The 23514-nt window shown below is 34.0% G+C and overlaps 1 protein-coding gene and 1 non-coding gene across 11 annotated transcripts in view; both read right to left on the bottom strand.

The window, feature by feature from the left end:
* Positions 1–7987: 7987 nt before the first annotated feature.
* The window catches only part of LOC117323284 (nephrocystin-1-like), a 44345-nt gene continuing 28818 nt past the window's right edge, over positions 7988–23514 (bottom strand). For 5 of the 10 annotated variants that reach the window (XM_033878413.1, XM_033878409.1, XM_033878411.1 and 2 more), the window contains 10 exons: positions 23220–23299; positions 22855–22957; positions 21633–21745; positions 20958–20975; positions 18080–18153; positions 16089–16133; positions 15304–15339; positions 10250–10366; positions 9636–9798; positions 7988–9246 (listed from right to left, as the gene is read on the bottom strand). In XM_033878413.1, the coding sequence (XP_033734304.1) occupies positions 9646–9798; positions 10250–10366; positions 15304–15339; positions 16089–16133; positions 18080–18153; positions 20958–20975; positions 21633–21745; positions 22855–22957; positions 23220–23299 (739 nt within the window). In that variant the 3' untranslated portion in view covers positions 7988–9246; positions 9636–9645. The remainder of the gene's footprint in view (positions 9247–9635; positions 9799–10249; positions 10367–15303; positions 15340–16088; positions 16134–18079; positions 18154–20957; positions 20976–21632; positions 21746–22854; positions 22958–23219; positions 23300–23514) is intronic. The other 5 variants (XM_033878415.1, XM_033878417.1, XM_033878410.1 and 2 more) reach the window with 5 other exon arrangements.
* Positions 17116–17187, bottom strand: Trnat-ggu. The gene has a single exon. It is a non-coding gene; the product is annotated as a tRNA-Thr (tRNA).

The raw sequence follows: 23514 nt of genomic DNA, 5'->3' as shown, positions 1-23514 counted from the left end.
GTTAAAATATTGTTTGTATAACAGATAGTGTCATATGTATATATTGTTAAAATGTTGTCTGTATAACAGATGGTGTCATGTATATATTGTTAAAATATTGTTTGTATAACAGATGGTGTCATATGAATATGTTAAAATATTGTCTGTATAACAGATGGTGTCATATGAATATGTTAAAATATTGTTTGTATAACAGATGGTGTCATATGAATATGTTAAAATATTGTCTGTATAACAGATGGTGTCATATGAATATGTTAAAATATTGTTTGTATAACAGATGGTGTCATATGAATATGTTAAAATATTGTTTGTATAACAGATGGTGTCATATGAATATGTTAAAATATTGTTTGTATAACAGATAGTGTCATATGAATATGTTAAAATATTGTTTGTATAACAGATGGTGTCATATGTATATATTGTTAAAATGTTGTCTGTATAACAGATGGTGTCATATGAATATATTGTTAAAATATTGTTTGTATAACAGATGGTGTCATATGTATATATATTGTTAAAATGTTGCCTGTATAACAGATGGTGTCATACGAATATATTGTTAAAATATTGTCTGTATAACAGATAGTGTCATACGAATATATTGTTAAAATGTTGTCTGTATAACAGATAGTGTCATATGTATATATTGTTAAAATATTGTTTGTATAACAGATAGTGTCATATGTATATATTGTTAAAATGTTGTCTGTATAACAGATAGTGTCATATGTATATATTGTTAAAATGTTGCCTGTATAACAGATGGTGTCATATGTATATATTGTTAAAATGTTGCCTGTATAACAGATGGTGACATATGTATATATTGTTAAAATAGTGTCTGTATAACAGATGGTGTCATATGTATATGTTAAAATGTTGCCTGTATAACAGATGGTGACATATGTATATATTGTTAAAATAGTGTCTGTATAACAGATGGTGTCATATGTATATATTGTTAAAATATTGTTTGCATAACAGATGGTGTCATATGTATATATTGTTAAAATATTGTTTGTATAACAGATGGTGTCATATGTATAAAATGCATATATGGGTCAAGCTTTCTTCTCATATGAATCACAGGGGACTGTATAACTATGATCACTCCCATAAAGCTGGGATTAATTTTTCATAAAAATAAAGAAAAAAAGGATCAATATGAAGTCAAATGTACCTTGTATACATAGTAGAACCATATAGTGACACTGACACATCGGGAACAGAAATGAAAATTAAAGTTTACTGGGGAAAAGCCGGACCATCCACTTTGTTTGAACTCCATTTTAATATTTTCAAAACTTCAAAACTTCAAAACTTCAAAACTTCAAAACTTTCCAAAACTTTCCAAAATTTTCGGAGTCGCGCCTACGGCGCTCGTGAATCCACTAGTAATCAAGTGTCCAGCTAGGTCCCAGCTGTGTGTTTGTGGGTGGTGTCACTCCCGGAGCCACGCTGGTTTCAGGGAGGGACTGCAAACCATCTATTGAAACTGCATGCGCATACTGCGTTAAATTTTGCGCCTTGGGCCGTACAACTCTCATGGATTGCCACGACACGTAAAAGGCTAATCAAACTGGAAGATATTGTGAGAAGGTCCGCTCGGCATTCCGTTTTTCCTTTAAAGGCTCGTTGCAATACTCCATAATGAAAAAAAACGAAAAAGAAAAAGATATTGTCATTTCCGGACTCCGATCACACGAGGCTTTCAGCTGAATTCGAACATTTCACTAAGGAGGGGGAACAAACACGGATTCCTGAAGTTAATGTAGTGAAGTGAGAATAACCCAGACAGAACCTCCCAGTTTTTCGCTGCCGGGACCTGTGGTAATTTGGGTGCCAAGGCAATGCGCGTAGCCAAGTTATTTTGTATGTGTATGTAGAGAAATGAAATGAGGGGTGAATGAGTACCGTATTATGATATACAGTTAAGTGTTTGGACAATTTAAGTCCGTCATTTAACAATGTCCGAATAGTTACGTTGTCCTGTTTTCTTGAAACGACGAGCCTTGTACAGAATTTAGAATGATAATTTGTGTTGACTTTGCCTTATTTTACACGCTTGCAACACGTGTACATAATGTCCGCATATGTGTTCAATAACCATACGTACATAACCATAGTCCATTGGGCAAAGCAATACCTTTCCTGTGGGAAGGGCTGTAAAAGAAAGGAATCAAGACCAAAAACCTGAGATCAACCTTGTATTTAAGTCGCGTTACCGTAACACGACGTTTTGGGATGATCATTGCGACAATGGATTGAATGTTTTCATGACGGTATGTGTAGGTAAAATTCATTTATATATATATAAGTACAGTTGTAGTTATAAAAGTTCCAGTAAATTCGAATTTAATTTAATATAAATGAAGCTTTCAACTGTACCGGTGGTAATAATTAACATAGCACGACATGTGTTCTAGAGTTAAGCTAAAAGTTGGAGTTGTGACGATTAGCATTATACTCAGATAGGAGTTGATTGACCAGGATTAATGTCCTTGTTCCGGTTATAGCCGAGCCTAGCACACTCTCAGATATAGGGGTCAGAGTTCAGAAGCTTATCTACCCGGGAACTGTGTTCATGTGGCAACCCAGGCAAGCCAGGAAAACCACACTTGGTCTCGTTTTGAGACGTTAATCCCACTATTTAGCAGCCTTGATATATAAGGCAAAACATTCGTGACAGCGTTGGTGTGCAAACCTAATGATTTAAAAATACATTAATTTACTAATTTCATCGAAGATTAGACAGAGGGTACATACATAATATCAGAATGTGTACATTTGAAAATTATATTTCTGTGTCTATCTGCGTTCAGAAAGCTGTGTTTCATCATATTCAATAACATTCCTAAGCATACGTATAGTAACGTTCACCTAACGTTTGAAAGCAAACGATTTCCTTAAAAATATTGATTCATTTCTGCATCTTACCAACTGTCATGTAGTGAGGAAAATTCCAATAGTGAAATGTGTACTCTATGCGCATATATAACTCCGGACCCGTTCTTTTGGTTAATGTTTTATAATTCATTTTAAGATTAACAGTAACAAATATGTAAATCAGACTCCACCTTGGTTTCCGGTTGTAAGTATTCCTTTATAGGAATGGCACCAAAGGGCGGATGGGGGGCTAGATCAGACCCCAGAATATTTTTTTAAATGATACTATGCCCAAATTTTAAAGCATATTTAAATGAGCAATTTAAATATGTAAATGAAATATTATCTCCAATTTTCACTATTCGCTCATTCACTACATGTACACGTTTAACAATAGATGATATAGGCGCTTATTTTACTTTTCTTAATTGAGAAAGTATCAGATTATTTTTTCTACAAGTTTCATGCAATTTGTGCCGAAATACACACACACATATTTGTTCTCAGTTTTTCTCGTTGTGTATAATTGTTATAATGGAATGAGTTAAATTATAATTTTATGTTGTATTGTGTTTCGGCATATTATCGTGATAACATATCTTATATAAGATAATACATTTTAAGGGATAGGAGATCTAACAATGCTGTATAGTTTACATTAAGCACGTATCTAAATATAGCTGTTAGATTGTCTGACATGTGTAAAAGAGCTGTCAGATACCCCTTTTTGTCGTGGAATCAATTGAAATATACTTTTACCTGAAATGGTTTTACATGTACGTCTAACTGCAAAAAAGCAAGTACGTGTACTTGAGACATATTTAAAAATATAAGCTGTTTAGTATAAAAAAAGATAATCTGAATTGTATAAAATAAATATGTATTGTAAAAGGGAATGGTAGTAGAGATAAGCAGAAGAAAATTAGGAGAATTCAGAAAATAATTTGCTCTATTTTGAAGGTACAATACCAAATAGACTGATTGATCAAGACAAAGAGAGGTGGAGGACGCCAAACCGGAATCAAGTTAATAATCATTTAGTAGAGTAAAGTTACACAAAAATATTATTGAAACATTCTATTTTTTCTTTCCATTTAAGTTTCCTGTATCTAGGACTTAACGTTTTTGTATCAAAGCTCATTTTAAACTTATCGAAACACTTTTAAGTCTATATTAAGTTTTTAAGTCTATATTAGTATATATATCTGGCATCTTTTTTATTTGACAACTAATTTTGGAATTATTTGGATTTATTTTCATTTTTCCCATATTTTGTGTAAACCGTTTGATATCAAAACTAAGTTTTGTGTGCTATTTAGAATTTGCTTCAACCTCTCATATATACATACATGTATATCTTGCAAATTTTGTATATAAAATGCATAAATTTGGCATTGATCTTTTTGGTCCTGACCCCCAGGAGAGAGTTGCAAAATACGAGTTGCGAGTTACAAAATGCGAGTTGCGAGTTGCAAAATGCGAGCTGCGAGTTACAATTTGGGGTGTTGATTTGAAATATACTGGAGCGTATTTCGTCATTAGCAAGATGAAATGATTGAATTTCTGGTTGACGAAATATTGTTGCATTAGCATTCCAACAGACTATTGGTCCACTGAAGTGGACAAACTGTGTCACTCTATTGGCCGATTTGATTTAGTTTGCATACGAGACCAAATTAACTGAAAGGTAATCAAAACTGGCAACGAAGGCATAAGAAGGCCTCAAATTTCACCCTCGGATTTGGGATCCATTCACCATGTTGATCGACACAACCGAAAGAACTTGAAATGAAGGGCATTTTAACATCTTCCCCACATATACGTAAAGAAACTAAGCAGCTTAGATAATTTACAACTAAGCTGTAGGTTAAACGTTGAGATCCATTTCTGGATAGTAACATCCTTGCTTCCACAACCTACTGTGTTTCATATCACATATGTCAACTGCCCACCATCTTCGCTAGCCAAGGCTTCTGATTACATAAACGTTACACTCGTGGTAACGTGATTACGTTACACTCGTGGTAACGTAATCAGAAGTCTTGACTAGCGAAGGTGACTGCCCACAAATGCGTGCTTATGAAGACTACGGGAAACGTTTATGATGAAAATCGGGATAAAATCTCAAAATAACATGATATTTGTATTCATTTTTGACATGGTTTTACCTATTTTAAGTTAGGATCACGTTATTCTCGCATCATATTGGTAGAATAATACAACTCTCCGTCACTTCTCCGAATTTCGCCATAACACAACCATTCGTGTTTGTGTAGCTGTTCATCACATTTTTATCATAGCGGTTTAAATTCCTATGTAAATCGTAATCGAGAAGATTGTCAAGTAATTTTCATTTGTAGTTGTTTACTGCTGAAGGGCATTGATGTTGTAGTAACAAAGTGTTTAAACCAGTACGTCCTATCGAGAGGCATCAGTGTTGGTGCATACCACTTGAGGTCATCATGATGATGCACTGATTACGTCTATGAGACTGCGGTGTCCTCCGTGACTCCATGCTTGTAAAATCAACACTTTCATCAATTAACTAAGTAATGACTGCGCCTCATGGTTCCCTGAAGGCGTGTTTGTAGTGCCATTATTACATTAATCTGTTTATATAAAACATTGCATTGTAATAGATAACAGAAACAATAAATCCCTTTTTAAATGCGCATTAGATTTGATATCTTGAAAAATAAAAACACAACTTGAGTGTCGTTTTTTTGCATCGGCCTTTAACCAGACTTCACATTACACTTATATTTCTGTTTTAAGAGTCCATACAGCGCGTTTTAGTCAATTGTTTCTGTTAACAGGTTATTTGAAACTATTTTTTTTGTGTCCGGTTATTTCTGATTCATATATAATCTTAAACGCTCAACTTCCTTGTCTTTAGAGAACGTCTGAACTTTAAATAAGTGTTCCTTCCTTGTCCTCGGGTGGTTAGGTGGAAACCACACCGCACTGTATGTACAGTATTTTAGCCTTATCAAATGACACATCAGAGCCATCTGCTACATTGAGTGTGATATTAAACTGACTCGTGTATACACGCATAACATGAAAACATAACAGTATTTTTGTACTATAAAATCTATGTAGTAAAACAACGAGAATACCAAAGCGTAATTCCTCCTCGATAAAAAGGCGACAAAACATTCGATATATCCCATCATAGCTTGATACACATGTTTATATGTATAAAGGGGTCGTGCTTCTGTCTTGAGTCTGATGTTGATGACAGAATCACCAGCATATCAACAAACACCGAACACGGGAAACTGCACGTGGCACGTGTACAAAAATGTTCTCGTTGTCTTTGTAAACATGCATGTCAAAAACCCATGTGTTGTAACCTTCAGCACACCATCATCTGATGTCCGACCGTCCGTCCGTCCGTCCGTAAACAATTTTTGTTATCACTATTTCTCAGAAAGTACTAACGGGATCTTTCTAAAATTTCACATGTAAGTTTCCCTTGGTCCCTTGTTGTGCATATTGCATTTTGGGAGCGGTCGGAAAACAACATGGCCGACCGGTGGCCATCTTGGATTTTGACAATTGAAGGTGATTATCGCTATTTTTCAGAAAGTACTCAAGAGATCTTTCTCAAATTTCATAAGTAACTTCCCCTTGGTCCCTAGTTGGGGATATTGCGTTTTATGACCGATCGGAAAACAATATGGCCGATAGGCGGCCATCTTTGATTTTTACAATGAAGTTTGTTTTCACTATTTCTCAGAATGTACTGAAGGGATATTTCTTAAATTTCAAATGTAAGTTCCCCTTGGTCCCTAGATATGCAGATTACATCTTTAAACAGGTCGGAGAACAACATGACCGACAGGTGGCCATCTTGGATTTTGACAATTGTAGGTTGCTCATGCTATATGGTTTTACATCAAGTATTAAATGTTTTGAAGGAAAAGAAGGGAAAATATCAGTCTTTCATTTGACTGCTATGAATCATTCAATGGTGGGTGCCAAGAACCGTCTGGGATCTCTTGTTAAAAAGCATTTGCTAGTTTTTTGGCATTTTGTGTTCAGTTATGCCTCTAAGCACCACAGATACCTGCTTCTGCTTAGTATTCGTAAAAAAAGCTAGATCAACGTAGGATTAGGGGCTAATATTTTTTCCATAAATACTAGCCAGAAGCAGACGCCTGTGCTAAGCACGTTTGGTCCAAATCTTCTCAACTCGACTCTTTCAGTTGTGACTAGATTCATTCTTTACAATTTCCTCAAGCTGTTGATGATCGTATGACTTGACATATGCCTGTTGATTCCTTAAGGAACAAAGGACCACAACAAAACCCTAAAATCTGACTCGTTGACTCTGGAAAATTGGATGATGGTGATGAACTTTGATAAGAAGCCATAGTAATGCGTCAGTTTCCAGACGACCTCTCTGTTCACACTACCAAACGTCCGTGAAAAAACTGGTCAGGGAGGTTTGTCACTCGATGATAATCCACTTTGTCGCGATGTGGTCAGTACAGGATCGGTCATGGTGGAAGCCTGCTGTTCATCTCTTAAGAGTCTTGTCAAGGGCCGTCTTCTGTCTTTTTAGGACGATTCTTATCCCAGGATGAACAGCAGTATCATCCCCCTTCAGTTGTTGCAGGACAGGTTCCCTTTCTTTGACAGCTTTAAAAGTGGGCTCTTCCAGTCTTCATCAAATGTTTCCGTATAAATGTGATGTAGTAATTTGCAATGTGCTTAACAGGCATTTCTGTCTTTAAGAACACTTTAGATATGTATCTCTCCATGCTTTTGACCTTTCCTACCAATATTCACTATAAAGTTAGCTATAGATGACTTTCTATACATTGAAAATAGGTTCTCCTTAATGTGACATTTCTAGTTATTTAACTTTATTTGGAACTACTTTTTTAGCATTCCAGTGTGATATGAAAATTGAAATCAATCTGTCTGATGGCTTCATTACCACTGCCACAATTCTCACTTTGAAAACCTTACATAACTTAAAAGTGACAAACTTATGGCTGTAGTCTCTACTGGAACACATGGCCTTACTATTCTTGTATTTTTCATGAAACCAGATCCTCGACAAAATGAAAACAAAGTTGCCTTGTTTGATTTTGGTAATTTATTATAAAATATAAAATGCACTGCATTTTACTATCACATACATATTAAGCACTCTAACAATAAATAATCGAACATCACAGATCTTTATAACAACATTCATTTACTCTTATTCACTCTTAGCCTCTCTCTCTCTCTCTCTCTCACTCTCTCTCTCTCTCTCTCTCTCTCACTCTCACTCTCTAGAGTAAATTGATATTATTCTAATAAATGTATTTTCCTGCTACAACCTCAAACCCTTCTTATGGCCAATTGACTATGGATATCTAAAATGTCTTCCCATCATGGACTGAGTACTGTAAATGTGAAAATTTATGCAAGGGGGAAATTTATGCTAATTACGCTGTGTCCTTTTGATCGTGAAATTTACCCCACACACATTATTTTGATTTCATTTCGCGTAATCTAGAACTACAAATGAAGGTGGATCGATCGTAAAAAATTCCCCCACACATATAGTTTACATACAGAAATCGCGAAATTAACCCCCCGCGAAAATAACTACGTTTACAGTATATGCTGTACCATTTTACTGGACAGCAAAATGTGGATCTAAGATTTTCTGTGATTTACCTTGTCTCTATGTGCCTCATTAGAACACTCAGTAGGGTTGCTTATTTTTTTTTTCTTTAGTAGTAAATTCACAGAAAATACATGTACGATCTTAAAAACTTAACCTCAATCATACACAAACTTTCACATACAATACATCCTTACATACTACATAATGTATACTGAAAGTTTACCATTATAACCATGGATTACTGTGGCCAATTCCTGATTTTAACAACATAAGAAAAATGTATAAGACTTACAAATTATGAAGATACCTTTCTTCCAAAGTGAACAAGTATTGACCAACTAAAAATTTATCATAAAAACTGCTCTATCTAATGGACGGTATAATACTTAATCTCTACTACATCTCATCGCAACTGCCTCAGTACATTAGATTTATGTCGTATCCTTTTGATATGAACACAGGCTTCCAAACTTGATCGTCTCAAATGAAGATAATTTTGTTTCCAAATTAGTGTTACGTTTAAGTCAGACCTTGTGAAAGTATTGTCATTCCTGTATCATTTTTCTGACCTAATCATCTGAACAAACTCGGGAATTATCTGTCGAATGTCTTGCGTATCTGTCCTATGTATCCAGTGTGACATCACGTAAATAGTATCTTCGCCTTTAATGCTTGGATCCTAAAGTTGTTTATGTTGCATTGATCTAAAATTCTATATCAACCTGGAAGGAAAAAAACAACATGTTATATTTTATTATCTCAAAGACCACTTCAAGGTATTTTTTCTTTTATTGGACAGACTTCATGTACATTTACATCTCATATTTGTAACATGTGTTATGACTAGTGACTAAGGCAATATTATGCTGTCCTAAAATGGTTGTTCTGGTAAGAAAGTGTTCATTCTCATTCCAAAACAATAACAACAGGACATATACATATTAATTAAACAACAATTTACATTGTCTTTTAGAAAAAAAAATCTTAAAGCTAAGGTGCTTACCTTAAACTCTGAAATTATTTCCTATTGGAAATTTCAAGTTAAGGAATTTTCTTTTCTTAAAGAATTTTGTTGAAACCAAGGCCTGATAAAAATATACGTAACGTGTACCTTTTTGTCACTAGGGTTGTAAACAATGAGGTCCTATCACATCAAAGGAAACCTCTTTGGGCTCGAAGGGTGAGAATTCTATTTCTGACGACAACATAAGCTGAAGGATCCCACCTCTAGTGTCACGGAGATTTAAGAACCTTTCAATCTCTGCATGGCGGGCCTGTGAATAAGATACATGTGTCAATAAAATATGTTTTGAATTTATTCTAAAGAAATATTTTCAATCCCTATGAATAGATTAAACAGCAGAGGGTATACCATTCTATAAGTTTCTTCTGTATATCTCCTACATTTCCAGATCTGTATAATGTGAAGTTGATAATTCTGTACTGCTAATAAATCACGGGTGCCACGGTCTTAACAAGACTGTGTCACTTAAGTATCCAACAAATTGACTTTGTCCAAACCATTTCCCAATCAATAAAATTTTGTGGCAAAAATTAAATATTCACAAATATTACCAACTATCCAGCAAGTTGCATCATGTAGTCCTGCCGGACAGACAGAAAAATGGACAACAACTTTTGCTTCCACAGATCTGATTTTTACTTTTCAACAACATTCCATAATTTACTCTAAGAAAACCTTTTCCATAGTAAGTGTAAACCGACCTGCTCTGCCTGATGGTTGCCTATCGTATAAGATGGCAGTGTTGTGGAATGAAGCAGTGGATAAACAGATTCTTTTACCACTTCCTCAAATAATTTCTTCATGTATTCATGGTCACGCTACAAATGAAAATGTTAGATACTGAACATCACGACAAGTTAACAAGGTAAAAAAAAAGTCCAATTTGATACCTCAATTTCAATGATTTTATGTTATAAAAATGATAATTCAGAAAGTAATGTGTACAATGTTTGTATGCATATAATTCTGCTATATATTCCATGTTTGATTAAAAAATATATTTGATAAATATTTATAAATGGTTTATATAACACACACAAACACACAAATTCTCGGTTCTGTTACTGACACAAATTGGAGAGTTTAATTTCATGAGGCTCTGTTAAAAGTCAGTATTTCAATCTCTAAACTGTTAATGCATGGTTCCAATGTTAATAAAAACAATAATTTACAAGGAACATGCCCCTATATAAATCACATTATTACAAATTTTTGTTTGCAACACCACAGGTAAGTGACCGAATTTATACAGGTAATGCCTTTTGTTAAGAAGTATTACCTGTGCACACTTAATGAACCACTTCCTTGTCTAAATTACAACATCTCCATATCTAGTCTAGCCATCAACAACCAGTCTATCTGGTGATTTATTCTGACAAATCACAGATTCTAATATCAAGAACTTCAGAAACAGTTTTCTTAAAATATAGCCACCAGCTCAAGTATAAATTGTAAATAAGTATTTTTTCTCAAATATTCACTTTTTAATGAGGCTAGAAAATCATATGAAAAACAAGAGGCTCAGAGGCTCACATGGCCAGTTAGGAATAATGGCAATTTTTATTTCCAAACAAGAGGCCCGATGGGCCTATATTGCTCATCTGGAATTCAGTTGTAATTCTCTCTCTGCCTTTCATTCAGTCAAAAGAACTTCATTCTAAGCTTTTAGGTAATCAGAATAAGTCCATCCTATGCTTGAACAATCTTACATTTGTGACCTTGAATATATGGTTCAAGGTCATTTCCTTTTGCAAAATTTGTTGGGCTCCATCATAGGAACCTACCAGCCAAATATCATGACTCTTGGCCTTTTGGTTAACCAGAAGAAGTCATTTTAAGGAATTTGATTCCTGTAAACTTGAATATGGGTCAAGGTCATTTGTTTTCTCAAACTGTTGGGCCTCATCAAAGGAACCTTTCAGTCACGAATCTGGGAGTCTGGGATTGTGAGAATAAGGTGTTTAAATAGAAAAGTTGACACGGAGGATGACAGAACATGCACCATGGCATAAGTTCACTTGGCCCTTTGGGGCAGGTAGCTAAAAATACCTCTGTTGGTGTTTATGCTCAATCAAACATAAACAATGTGAAACCCATTACATGTAGCAATACGAAGCATGAAGTGAAGCATATTGTTAACCCTGTGTAGTAAATATAATATATGTGGTCACGTTTTTCACAACAGTTTTTATAGCACTCGATCCTTGTTAAATTACCTGCTGGCAAAATATTACGCATATTAATCTAGAATTTTGAAAGAAGATCATTGAAGTTTTTAACATATCTGACCCTGTAACTTTGAAAACAGGTCAACGTCATTGGTATGTAGAAACTATATTTCTCCATAGCAGGTACCTACTGGCCAAAGAACAGTACCCTGGTTCTTTTAGAACATCGGGAGAAACTTTGCAAAGGAATAATTTACCATTTGACTCTGTGACCTTAAAAATATATGTCAAGGTCATTTATATGAGGAAACTTTAATGTATTTAATGTACCTTCCAGCCAAATATCAGTTCTCATTGTGCCATGTGAGCTAAAATAGAGTGTTGATCATAATGTTTATCTGAGTATCTTACGTGAAGCATACCTTTAAGGCAATATAATGATAAAGAATGATCTATTACATACCTTTAAGGCAATATAATGATAAAGAATGATCTATTACTAGGAGATTTACAAAAAAACTAATTTCTCAAATTTTCATATTAAAATAGAAGAATAAAGCAATTTAATAATTTAAACATTGCCACATAAAATTAAAATCGCTTTTAATGCCTCGGTCTAGATGTGAAAATGATAAGTTAAAGCGTTCAGTCATTTTGATAAAAATATGCAGAGAATTAAACAACACAGCTTGTAACCAAGCAAATGAAAGTTTACATTGTGTGATCAGTGAAGCATGAAGATTTACGACATCGATACAGATATATTTTTGGAAAATTTCTATTGTGTTTAAAAGCAGTGTGAATAAAAGTTCGAGAACATAACATTTTTTTCACAATCTTTTGCCTCACAAGTATTTATAAATCTGTGTCGTGTCAGTTTGTCAGTAGTGTAGTGACACTCCAATGCATTTAACATTAAAAACATTTAGATGTGACATCCTAATTTTCATATGACTTGTAAATCTCAGAAATTAGTAGTCAATCTATTTCATATCCAAAATGAACAACACTTAAACACACTAATTGTCCTCGTTAAAGATCACACAGTACTTTTTTTCTTTTTTTTTTTTGATAACTTATAAAGTTTTTATATGTTATTCGTTGATAACTTTGTTTCTATATATAAGATACATGGCCTTTGATTATATATAACCTCCAGTGAAACACACACAGTCAATTAGATATCATTAAATGACATAGATTAAGTTTGATCACTGTGGTATAACCACTGTTGTGCATTGGTTACCGGTACAAAACGAGCTTAACAACAAAACAAAACACCATGCATGTATTAAAAACAACACATTTGGCGAAGAAATACTTACAACGAATGGTAGCCATGCACATGCATGTCGGGTAAGAAAGAAACGAACAAAAGAACAATGTCAATTGAGGGGAGATAATTCTCAGAAAAAATTCAAACAGGTCTATTTCCTCCATCCACAGAGTCTAATATGAAAACCCCACTAAATGGATCACTAGGTAAATTACACATATAATATGATAATATTGAGATCAAAATGTGTGAATGTTACGCAAGAATTTTAACAGGCTGATATTTGTTTCCTAGATGTAACATATTTATGTATTTCTATCTTAAAGTGTTTATGATTTTGATGTTTTTGTTTCAAAATTATCTAAGATTAATGATAATTAAAAGTTAAATTTTAACTGTAACATTGATTATATATATATATATCAACCGAGTGTGTCACTCACAGAAATGACATCTTTTAAAACTTCATAACTATTGGATTCTAAATCACATAATATAATGAACCCTGGGTTTTAATTTGTGTCAAGTTCCTGTGATTGACAATATGTTATGTGTTCCAGCTATTCATACACCTGTAGGTACCACTCCCACCTATATGTATAGGAATCGTTGTTTAGTGCAGGACTTTGAAACATTGACTAGTTTTTGTCCGTAATGTAGTACCAGTCTCCCCTTCAAGCTATTAGTCCATTTGTGCGTATCTTACCTGATGTCACCATTCAGCAGATATTGATTATTTTGATTTCCGTATAGTTACATGTTTATAGCTGGTATGCCATAAGCAATTTCAAAAAAATAAGTGTCTACAGTTATGGAGTGGTGTAGGGGTCCCGATGGTTCCATTGACGTAAGTATTTATATCTACAGTTTTGGAGTCTTGAGGGGGTCCTGATGGTTCTACTGACATAAGTATCTACATGTATATATCTACAGTTTTGGAGCTTTGTGGGGGTCCCGATGGTTCCACTGACATAAGTATCTACAGTGTATATATTTATAGTTTTGGAGCTTTGTGGGGGTCCCCATGGTTCCACTGACGTAAGTATCTATATATCTACAGTTTTGGAGCGTTGAGGGGGTCCCGATGATTCCATTGATGTAAGTATTTATATCTGCAGTTTTGGAGAGTTGTGGGGGTCCCGATGGTTCCATTGATGTAAGTATATATATCTACAGTTTTGGAGAGTTGTGGGGGTCCCGATGGTTCTACTGACATAAGTATCTATATCTACAGTTTTGGAGTGTTGAGGGGGTCCCGATGATTCCATTGATGTAAGTATTTATATCTACAGTTTTGAGCGTTGAGGGGGTCCCGATGGTATTCTGACACTACCAGACAACTACTATACAACACCAGTTTGATAGTCACTCCCTGGACCTTAACTAGTTTTTAAATTTTCTTAAATTCTTTTCTTTTAACAAATAAATAAATAGGATCATACTGCTTCAGAAATTTCAATTAAATTCACTTTCAATAATGAAATTTTACCCATGATGCATGAATTATAAATATTGAACTTTGAACCATTGTAAGGATATAAAATAGAGTCTAAATACTAAGATAACACTTACAGATCATGCAGTTACCTTCCTTTGATGACATTACTATAAAAGTTACGGACACTAATAGACATATATATATACAAGGTATATCCTACCTACATACATGCTGATGCATCGTATACCAATAACATGTACCAGGTTCCCAAGCAAAGCTTTTAATTTGATAGGCACTAAGACTACACTGGTTTCCTTAATATACCTACCAAAATATACTGGTATACACACTATCACTAATAAAATATATACCTAGCTATACATATAAGTTAATGTTAAACATTTTTATATACCTAGCCAACCACACCAGACTGGGACTCTAACGACAAGCCATACTATCTAGTTAAGCTCATGTTGTAACTATACACTTATAAACTTCAAAGCGTCCAAATTCTGAGTGCATATTTTGAAAATTTTTGATACATGAAAAATGACTTTACAACTACAATGGCATTAGCTCCTCCACATATTTATGAGAACAGTAACATGCCAAAGCTAAACAAATTCTTGGTCTTCGATATTTCTTTAAAATTTACCGCCAAGCAACATGCCAAAGTAAACAAAACAAAAAAATTGGTCTATGACTCAATATTGTCAAATAAAAAAGATTGAATTCAAAATAAACGCCTAATTTATCTCAACGTTGAATGCAGGTTAACAAATGCAGATTTATCTATGTATATATATGGCTAATGCAGACACTGAAGACGATGACAAGGTTATAAGGTCAGAGGTGACATTTGACGGTAATTACCATAACTGACAAATAGGATGGAAGGAAAATAGAGCTCTGCAAGAAAACGTATCAAACACATTCAATCAATGTGAATAGAGGGAGAATGCATCGTGTGTGATTTCGCATTCTAAAAACTGATTTTGTGTACAACTTGGAAGGGGAAAATAAAAAACACAACTTTGATAAAAGCCTATCTATTATGATGAACTGAAGTTATCATTAATATTTTATATAGAATTGTGAAATTCTGAATAAAAGTTTTGGATCTCTAATAATTCTATAAACAATCTCCTGCTGTTAAGAAACATTCTATTGTTAAAATATTGTGACTGTACTGTGATATAGACATTTGTGTCAAACAGCAGTAAGCTAAAATATTTATATGTGAAATTAAATTCAATATATATATCTATATGGCTTTTGTGAACACTTGTGAAGTTATAACAAAATTAAATTCAATCTTAATATGCTAAAGCTCTTTGACAATAATGATCAATCTAGCAGGATAATTTGCAACTAGAACCAATATCTACTAGCTTCGCTCCTTCATATACATGTACATGTATTGTCAACTTAATTATAATATATAGTGACATTTAAAATCCAAAAATAGAAATGTATTATCTTCTACAAATCAAAGATTAAAATTAATTTCATTGTCTTGTTCACAATGGACAGAGTAAAAATAGAAATAACATTTATAACTGAACTACACGTTCAAACAGAGGCCAATGATTGGTGTATTGAAAAAAAGGGATTTAAATATTTTCTGTCATACATAAATATTTGTTCTAGATACTCACCGAATCAGCCTTCTTTACTGTTTTGATCTTCTTCTGCCACAAATCCTACAAAACATCACCAAAACATCACCAACACAAAATCCAATGATCAATCATGATGTACAAATACCATGAGCCATTTCTAAGGATGATTTGTTTTAAGAAATAATGAGCTCTATTATAATTTACATAAATTAAAGAGTATATGTATAACAAAGATTCCATGTGAATGACTGATAATTTTGGAGCTCCTTCCATGCCACCATTTCTACTCTATCATCTAAATAATTTTTAAATGTACCGTATATGACCTAATAAGGGGCTCAGGGCGCGGGTAATTGACAGTGGGGGTGCCCTTATTAAGATTCATTATTCTGAAGTTTTATGAAACAGACTATACCTTATAGCAGAATACCCAGGGCTGTGGAAACGGTAAAATCAAAAAATATTTTGGATGAAGATATCTATTCATTATCAAGCTTAAACATCACTTGAATATTCTTGTAAACTTGTAAACCATGTCAGCTGTCCTTAGGCCAAAGAACTTGTGTTCCACCATTTATGTTCAAATGGAACTCTTTTGTGTTCTATTTATAGACACAGGTGATTTCCCAGATCATATCAGACATTGTTTTCTTTGACCTAATAATTGATTTACAATGTCTCTTACTAGATTTCTGTTCTGAGCAACAGTAAGTTAACAACATGAATGAAGTCTTTTACTTTATCTTCAAATAAATATTGTAAGTTATTATTTGTATGTATGTTTAGATTCGGGTGCACTTTGCACTGACATGTTATCTGTGTAACAGGAGCGGAGAAAATGTAGCGGCCAGACCGTGGTTCGAACCCGGGACCTCCGAACACTAGCCGGATGCTCTACCAATTGAGCTACCTGGTCACCGATGATCGACCCAGTCCAGTCCCGCTACACAACTCCCTCCTTTTTTCCAAGTCTTCGCCCTCGAAGACACACGAGACCCTTATACCACCACCGTGGGTATTTTAGTTGGGCGCCAATTTTGTAACAGGAGAGGAGAAAATGTAGCGGCCAGACCGGGGTTCAAACCCGGGACCTCCGAACACCAGCCGGATGCTCTACCGATTGAGCTACCTGGTCACCGATGATCGACCCAGTCCAGTCCCGCTACATCTGTAGGAATAACTGTTAGACAAAATGTGGCGAAAACTTGTGTTCCAGTGACTTAATTTGCTGAGGAAAATTGAACACATAAAGTAGCAAAACATTTCACATGAATTATTACTTTTGAACACCATTTTGACACTCAGTTAAAGATTTTTTTCTTGGAAAAAAGGTAGGGTAGCCCTTATTAGGACAGGCGCCCTTATTAGGTCATATACGGTTAATATTATTTTTTTGACAACAGAATTATGAAACAAGTAATATCAACTTTTATTAATCACTCATATTGCCCCAGATGAAAATGTACAAGGGAGTTTACTGTGGCAGGAAGCTGAGCACCCACATGGGCAGGTGATACCATTCCTTTTTACATTTGATTGGTGAATCAAACCCCAGATGTCCATGTGATAGGCAAGTGTGTTACCCGATCAACCAAATGAAGACCTCTTTTCTATTTCTAGAGAACATGTACGTCTTGGATCTAACTTTATACATCTTACCTTAATGCTAACCCATGGATGATAACCACCCCTCATTTAGCCATTTTGAATACTACCAATATATTAAAGTCTCCTCAGCCTTATTTTTAAAAGATTTTTTTAACATCACCCTTAACTTATCACCTGCATGGAAAGTAACTTTCACTGAAAGATATGGACACAGTAATAGGATTTATAATTCTTAGACAAGCTATCAAGCTGTATAGATATTGTATGGAAGATTTGCCTGTAAAATTTTTCATGCCTTGCTTGTCTAATGATTGTGCTGAAAACACAAAGAAATACTTAAATACTTTTTACCAATTTGTTTTGTTTGTGTTATCACAGAATTATATTATTTTGTGATCAATGTCTGAGGTATTACTTACTCTGACGACTCTCATCATGTCGGACTGGTCAGCTACTTGGGGGAAGGTGGTCAGTACCGGACTGTGGATCAGTTCTGTAAACATCACCATGTTAGAAACCATAAGACTTTTTATCAATCTTATCAACTTTCTTGATTTCCCATTGAATTATGATCATGATTATATTGTAAGTTCAGTAGGATATAAATGTATAAGTAAATTGCTGTGTTAAATATATTCTCAACACCTGACAACAGTCATATGACACCAGTCTCTGATCACTGAAAAACGATAAGGTTCAATTAATCATTTTCCATCAGATATTTTCCTTAAGAATCAATATATCAAACCCTTAGACAGGTGAATAAGCATCCAATAACATCGGGTACAATATTATTATAATCATCCAGCAATAAGCCCATGTCTGCTAATAAGCCCGCCCATGTCTATTTCAGGTATCAATATTTAAATTGCTGACAAACACGTTGTCTTCTAAAAGCCACCCCTACTTTTAGTCAAAATAAGTCATTAGTCATCACAGGATATACAATTATACACTGACACAGTACCTCAAAGTCTTTACACTTAATCTGCTTACAGATACTAGAGACTATATCAATAATCTGCTTACAGATACTAGAAAATATATCAATAATCTGCTTACAGATACTCGAGAATGTATCAATACAGTCATCGCCAGATGTGTGAGAGAATTACTACTGTTTTCACTGAGAAAAAAAATTAATTCACAGAGGCATGATGAAATAGAGCTTGTTATCGAGAAGTTCAGATAAAAAATATATATTTGTAATATACATATTTAAGTATGTTTGGATTTTTTTTCTTTTTTACATGACTTTCAAAATATTTACATTAACACATCAACATGTCAAACAGGAATGATTAGTAAACAAAACAACATTGTATGAGTTTTGGCAAAACACTTCATCATCTACATCTGTTTAGTCATATCTCTGATCTACACAAAAATAAGAAAAAAATCTAATGTATCCAAACTGTTTAAGCTCATGAATACATAATAAGACCATTTGTCAATTCTATCAAAATAATCTCTTTTCCACAGAAATTATCAGGCACCATTTAGCAATACCCTAATGTAGTTTACTATAACATAATATATCAACATTTATGTATACATGTATTAAATAGATGACAGTTTGAGTTGTATTATCAATGATATAATGAATACAGCCCATGTAATTACCCACCACTGTGAAGGTGTGTAGTATACGTATCATATACATGTTAATCCATAAAGGTACATGTGTACCGATATCTCCTAATACATGTGTATACATATCATATACATGTTAATCCACAAAGGGACATATGTACCGATATCTCCTAATACATGTGTATACATATCATATACATGTTAATCTCCTAATACATGTGTATACATATCATATACATGTTAATCCACAAAGGGACATGTGTACCGATATCTCCTAATACATGTGTATACATATCATATACATGTTAATCCATAAAAAGACATGTGCAAGGATATCTCCTAATACATGTGTATACATATCATATACATGTGTATACATATCATATACATGTTAATCCACAAAGGGACATGTGTACCGATATCTCCTAATACATGTGTATACATATCATATACATGTTAATCCACAAAGGGACATGTGTACCGATATCTCCTAATACATGTGTATACATATCATATACATGTGTATACATATCATATACATGTGTATACATATCATATACATGTTAATCCACAAAGGGACATGTGTACCGATATCTCCTAATACATGTGTATACATATCATATACATGTTAATCCACAAAGGGACATGTGTACCGATATCTCCTAATACATGTGTATACATATCATATACATGTTAATCCACAAAGGGACATGTGTACCGATATCTCCTAATACATGTGTATACATATCATATACATGTGTATACATATCATATACATGTTAATCCACAAAGGGACATGTGTACCGATATCTCCTAATACATGTGTATACATATCATATACATGTTAATCCATAAAGGTACATGTGTACCGATATCTCCTAATACATGTGTATACATATCATATACATGTTAATCTCCTAATACATGTGTATACATATCATATACATGTTAATCCACAAAGGGACATGTGTACCGATATCTCCTAATACATGTGTATACATATCATATACATGTTAATCCACAAAGGGACATGTGTACCGATATCTCCTAATACATGTGTATACATATCATATACATGTTAATCCACAAAGGGACATGTGTACCGATATCTCCTAATACATGTGTATACATATCATATACATGTTAATCCATAAAAAGACATGTGCAAGGATATCTCCTAATACATGTGTATACATATCATATACATGTTAATCTCCTAATACATGTGTATACATATCATATACATGTTAATCCACAAAGGGACATGTGTACCGATATCTCCTAATACATGTGTATACATATCATATACATGTTAATCTCCTAATACATGTGTATACATATCATATACATGTTAATCCACAAAGGGACATGTGTACCGATATCTCCTAATACATGTGTATACATATCATATACATGTTAATCCATAAAGGGACATGTGTACCGATATCTCCTAATACATGTGTATACATATCATATACATGTTAATCCATAAAGGGACATGTGTACCGATATCTCCTAATACATGTGTATACATATCATATACATGTGTATACATCCTGTCTCATTGTGTAATGTTAAACTTTATTTTACTAACACTCAGTTGGTCAGCTTAGTTAAGGATGTGAGGAATTAAGTCAATATTATATCATCAGACAACAATGATGTTATGATAATTAAACCACATCAAATCACATTTCAAATTACCTGTACTTGGAATAAATTCTAAAAACAAAATTATTCATTTGATAAAAAGAACATTTTTGAAATCTCTCTTTTTACAGTGTAGTTGAACAAATCCAGCAACGCACCTAAAATTTACATAAAATCAGGTTTTAATGATAAAATTAATTTTAGTAAATACTGACATTTCAAAAATTATAGTGTTGATTTAGCTGTGTTCAAAGTATCCATTAATTGTAAAAGTCAAAAGTTATCTTGACAGGAAATCTTTTGTGATCAGTCGAAAGTTGGGAAATATTTATTTTCTACCGTAAGAATAGAGCATTTTAACAATCTCTACCCAACAGCTGTAGAACAAAAATGATACCATTTCCATTTACTTTTTCTATGAAGTCAAATATTTCTCATTGCTAGCTCTCCCTAACTTAGCTCTGTATTACATCATATTGAGAAGATCCATCATTACTTTTGTTGGCATCAGATATCACACCATTTCTGATATTGTCAGAGTTTCACAATCTTATTGTTTGTGATGCAAGGGAGTTGGTACAAAGAAATGATTTGATACAATAAAAATAGTCTCTGAGTGACCAAATGTGTTGATAGAAAACATTGATGCTTTATTTAGCTGGTGTACCAGCTGACGTCTGTCATGCTAACAAAGTTCGGACTTGTAATTATAACCGTGAGATAACATACCTGTGGAATCGGGATCAATTCGATCGCGGATCAACTTGTCGGCGAGGATCTGTCTGTAGAATGAGTAGAAGGGGAGCAGACACATACTCCCGACAAACACATCCGGTAAAGTCCTGTTAAAATAGTACACAATATCAGGAATAATACACAATGTCAGGAATAATTCTGGTAAAGTCCTGTTAAAATAATACACAATGTCAGGAATAATATATCTTCAATGTACTCTCAAAAGTCATATTCAGTAAATATTCTCTCTATTCAAACACACTTAAACTCCAAAAAGTCCAAAAAGCAAAAGAAAAGCACTAAGGTTTATATATATGAGTTCTACAAAATGGTTTAAAACACAGAATGCTTAAACTGGCAGATTATGGGGTAAACATGGACATTTACAAGCACGGAGGAAATTAATGCTGAACACTCGAAGTCCTATATGTTATTTTCTCTCATCCCTACCGGTATCATACTGGTCTGTCCAGGTAAATACACCCATGCTTGCTGTGTGTGTATTACCTCGCTTCCGGTGTAGGATAGCCACGCACGCGCAATGATACAAAAGTAGGTCGCCGAACCGAAAGTAGATCTATCTATAGATCTGTAAACACATCGTCTGCTCCATGTTATGTAATCAGATAATAATTTTTTTTATTTATGATATAAATTATGTAAAAAAACACGTTCTTTTATTGTTTTTTATTAATAAAATATGGAACTATATTTTCACGCGAAAGGACACACTAGCTTGGCCGACATCAAGTGATTTGGCTTTGCTTCCAATGACAGGGCTGCCGAAACAACGTTAGACTGTGGAAATGAATGGTTTCCTTCGTTTTTAGAACAGCAAACGTTGTTTGCATATATGGGGTATGGTAAATCAATTGGCGCTGTTCTTTTTTTATTATATGCAGTAGAAAAAAAGTTTGGATTGAGAAAATATTGCGTCTATCTGAGAAAGCTATCGACAGATAGTGCCTATTTTTGCATATTTTAGGTTGGGGAATGAGAGAAAAATACTCAATCATATGTGGTTCATGTAGGATAGGGATATTTCACCCTTTGGGTCACAAAATGTGGTAAAACCCTCGGCGGAGCCTTGGGTTTTACCACATTTTGTGACCCCTCGGGTGGAATATCCCTATCCTACATGACCACATATGATAGAGTCTTATAATCTTCAATTAGATTTTGTCTAACAAAGCCTGTCTTGATAATGCTATCTTACTGTAGTTGGTCTTTGACATCTTTCTTGCTGGGAATGGCTAACTTTACGTGAAGTCTTGGCTGTTTGTTTCCGGACAGTAGAGTCATGAAAGCATTAGAGCTCGCTGTAAGTAAAAAGGTATCAAGTCTCGTTAATAAATAGAAACTTCTTATATCAATTACCTCCGAGTCAGTATTCTGCATAGAGACAATTTTATATAACACTCCCGAGTCAGTATTCTGCATAGAGACAATTTTATATCAATCAAATTAAAAAGATTTCAATGAAACAGTTCATTAGATTAATCACTAGAAAGTCTAGAAATAGTCTTTATCAGATCAGAGAAATCTAAACAGTTACCACATGTGTAACAAACCATTACTCACTTCTCCTGGATATTTCCGGGTCCACAAACACTCCCTTCTCATATGGAGTACCACCATGGACTTCCATTTGATCAAATTGTCTGGAAAAAAAATATCGTCAGTTGAAATCCCAGCATCAGTATCAAAGTTAAGACATATTCTTCTTAACCGAATAGTGAATGATTGTTACAGAGTTTTGTTTGTTCCAAATCTACCGCTGCACCTGCCCTGTAGTAATGACACATGATTTTGTCAGACATACATCAAATGTCCGTTGGTACTAAGTACCTATTTGTGATATTAGATATTTGTGAAT

This window comes from Pecten maximus, chromosome 3 (assembly GCF_902652985.1).
Source record: "Pecten maximus chromosome 3, xPecMax1.1, whole genome shotgun sequence".
Classification (NCBI taxonomy): Eukaryota; Metazoa; Mollusca; class Bivalvia; order Pectinida; family Pectinidae; genus Pecten; species Pecten maximus.
The sequence above is the reverse complement of the archived record's forward strand: the minus strand, read 5'-3'. Positions and strand labels throughout refer to the sequence as shown.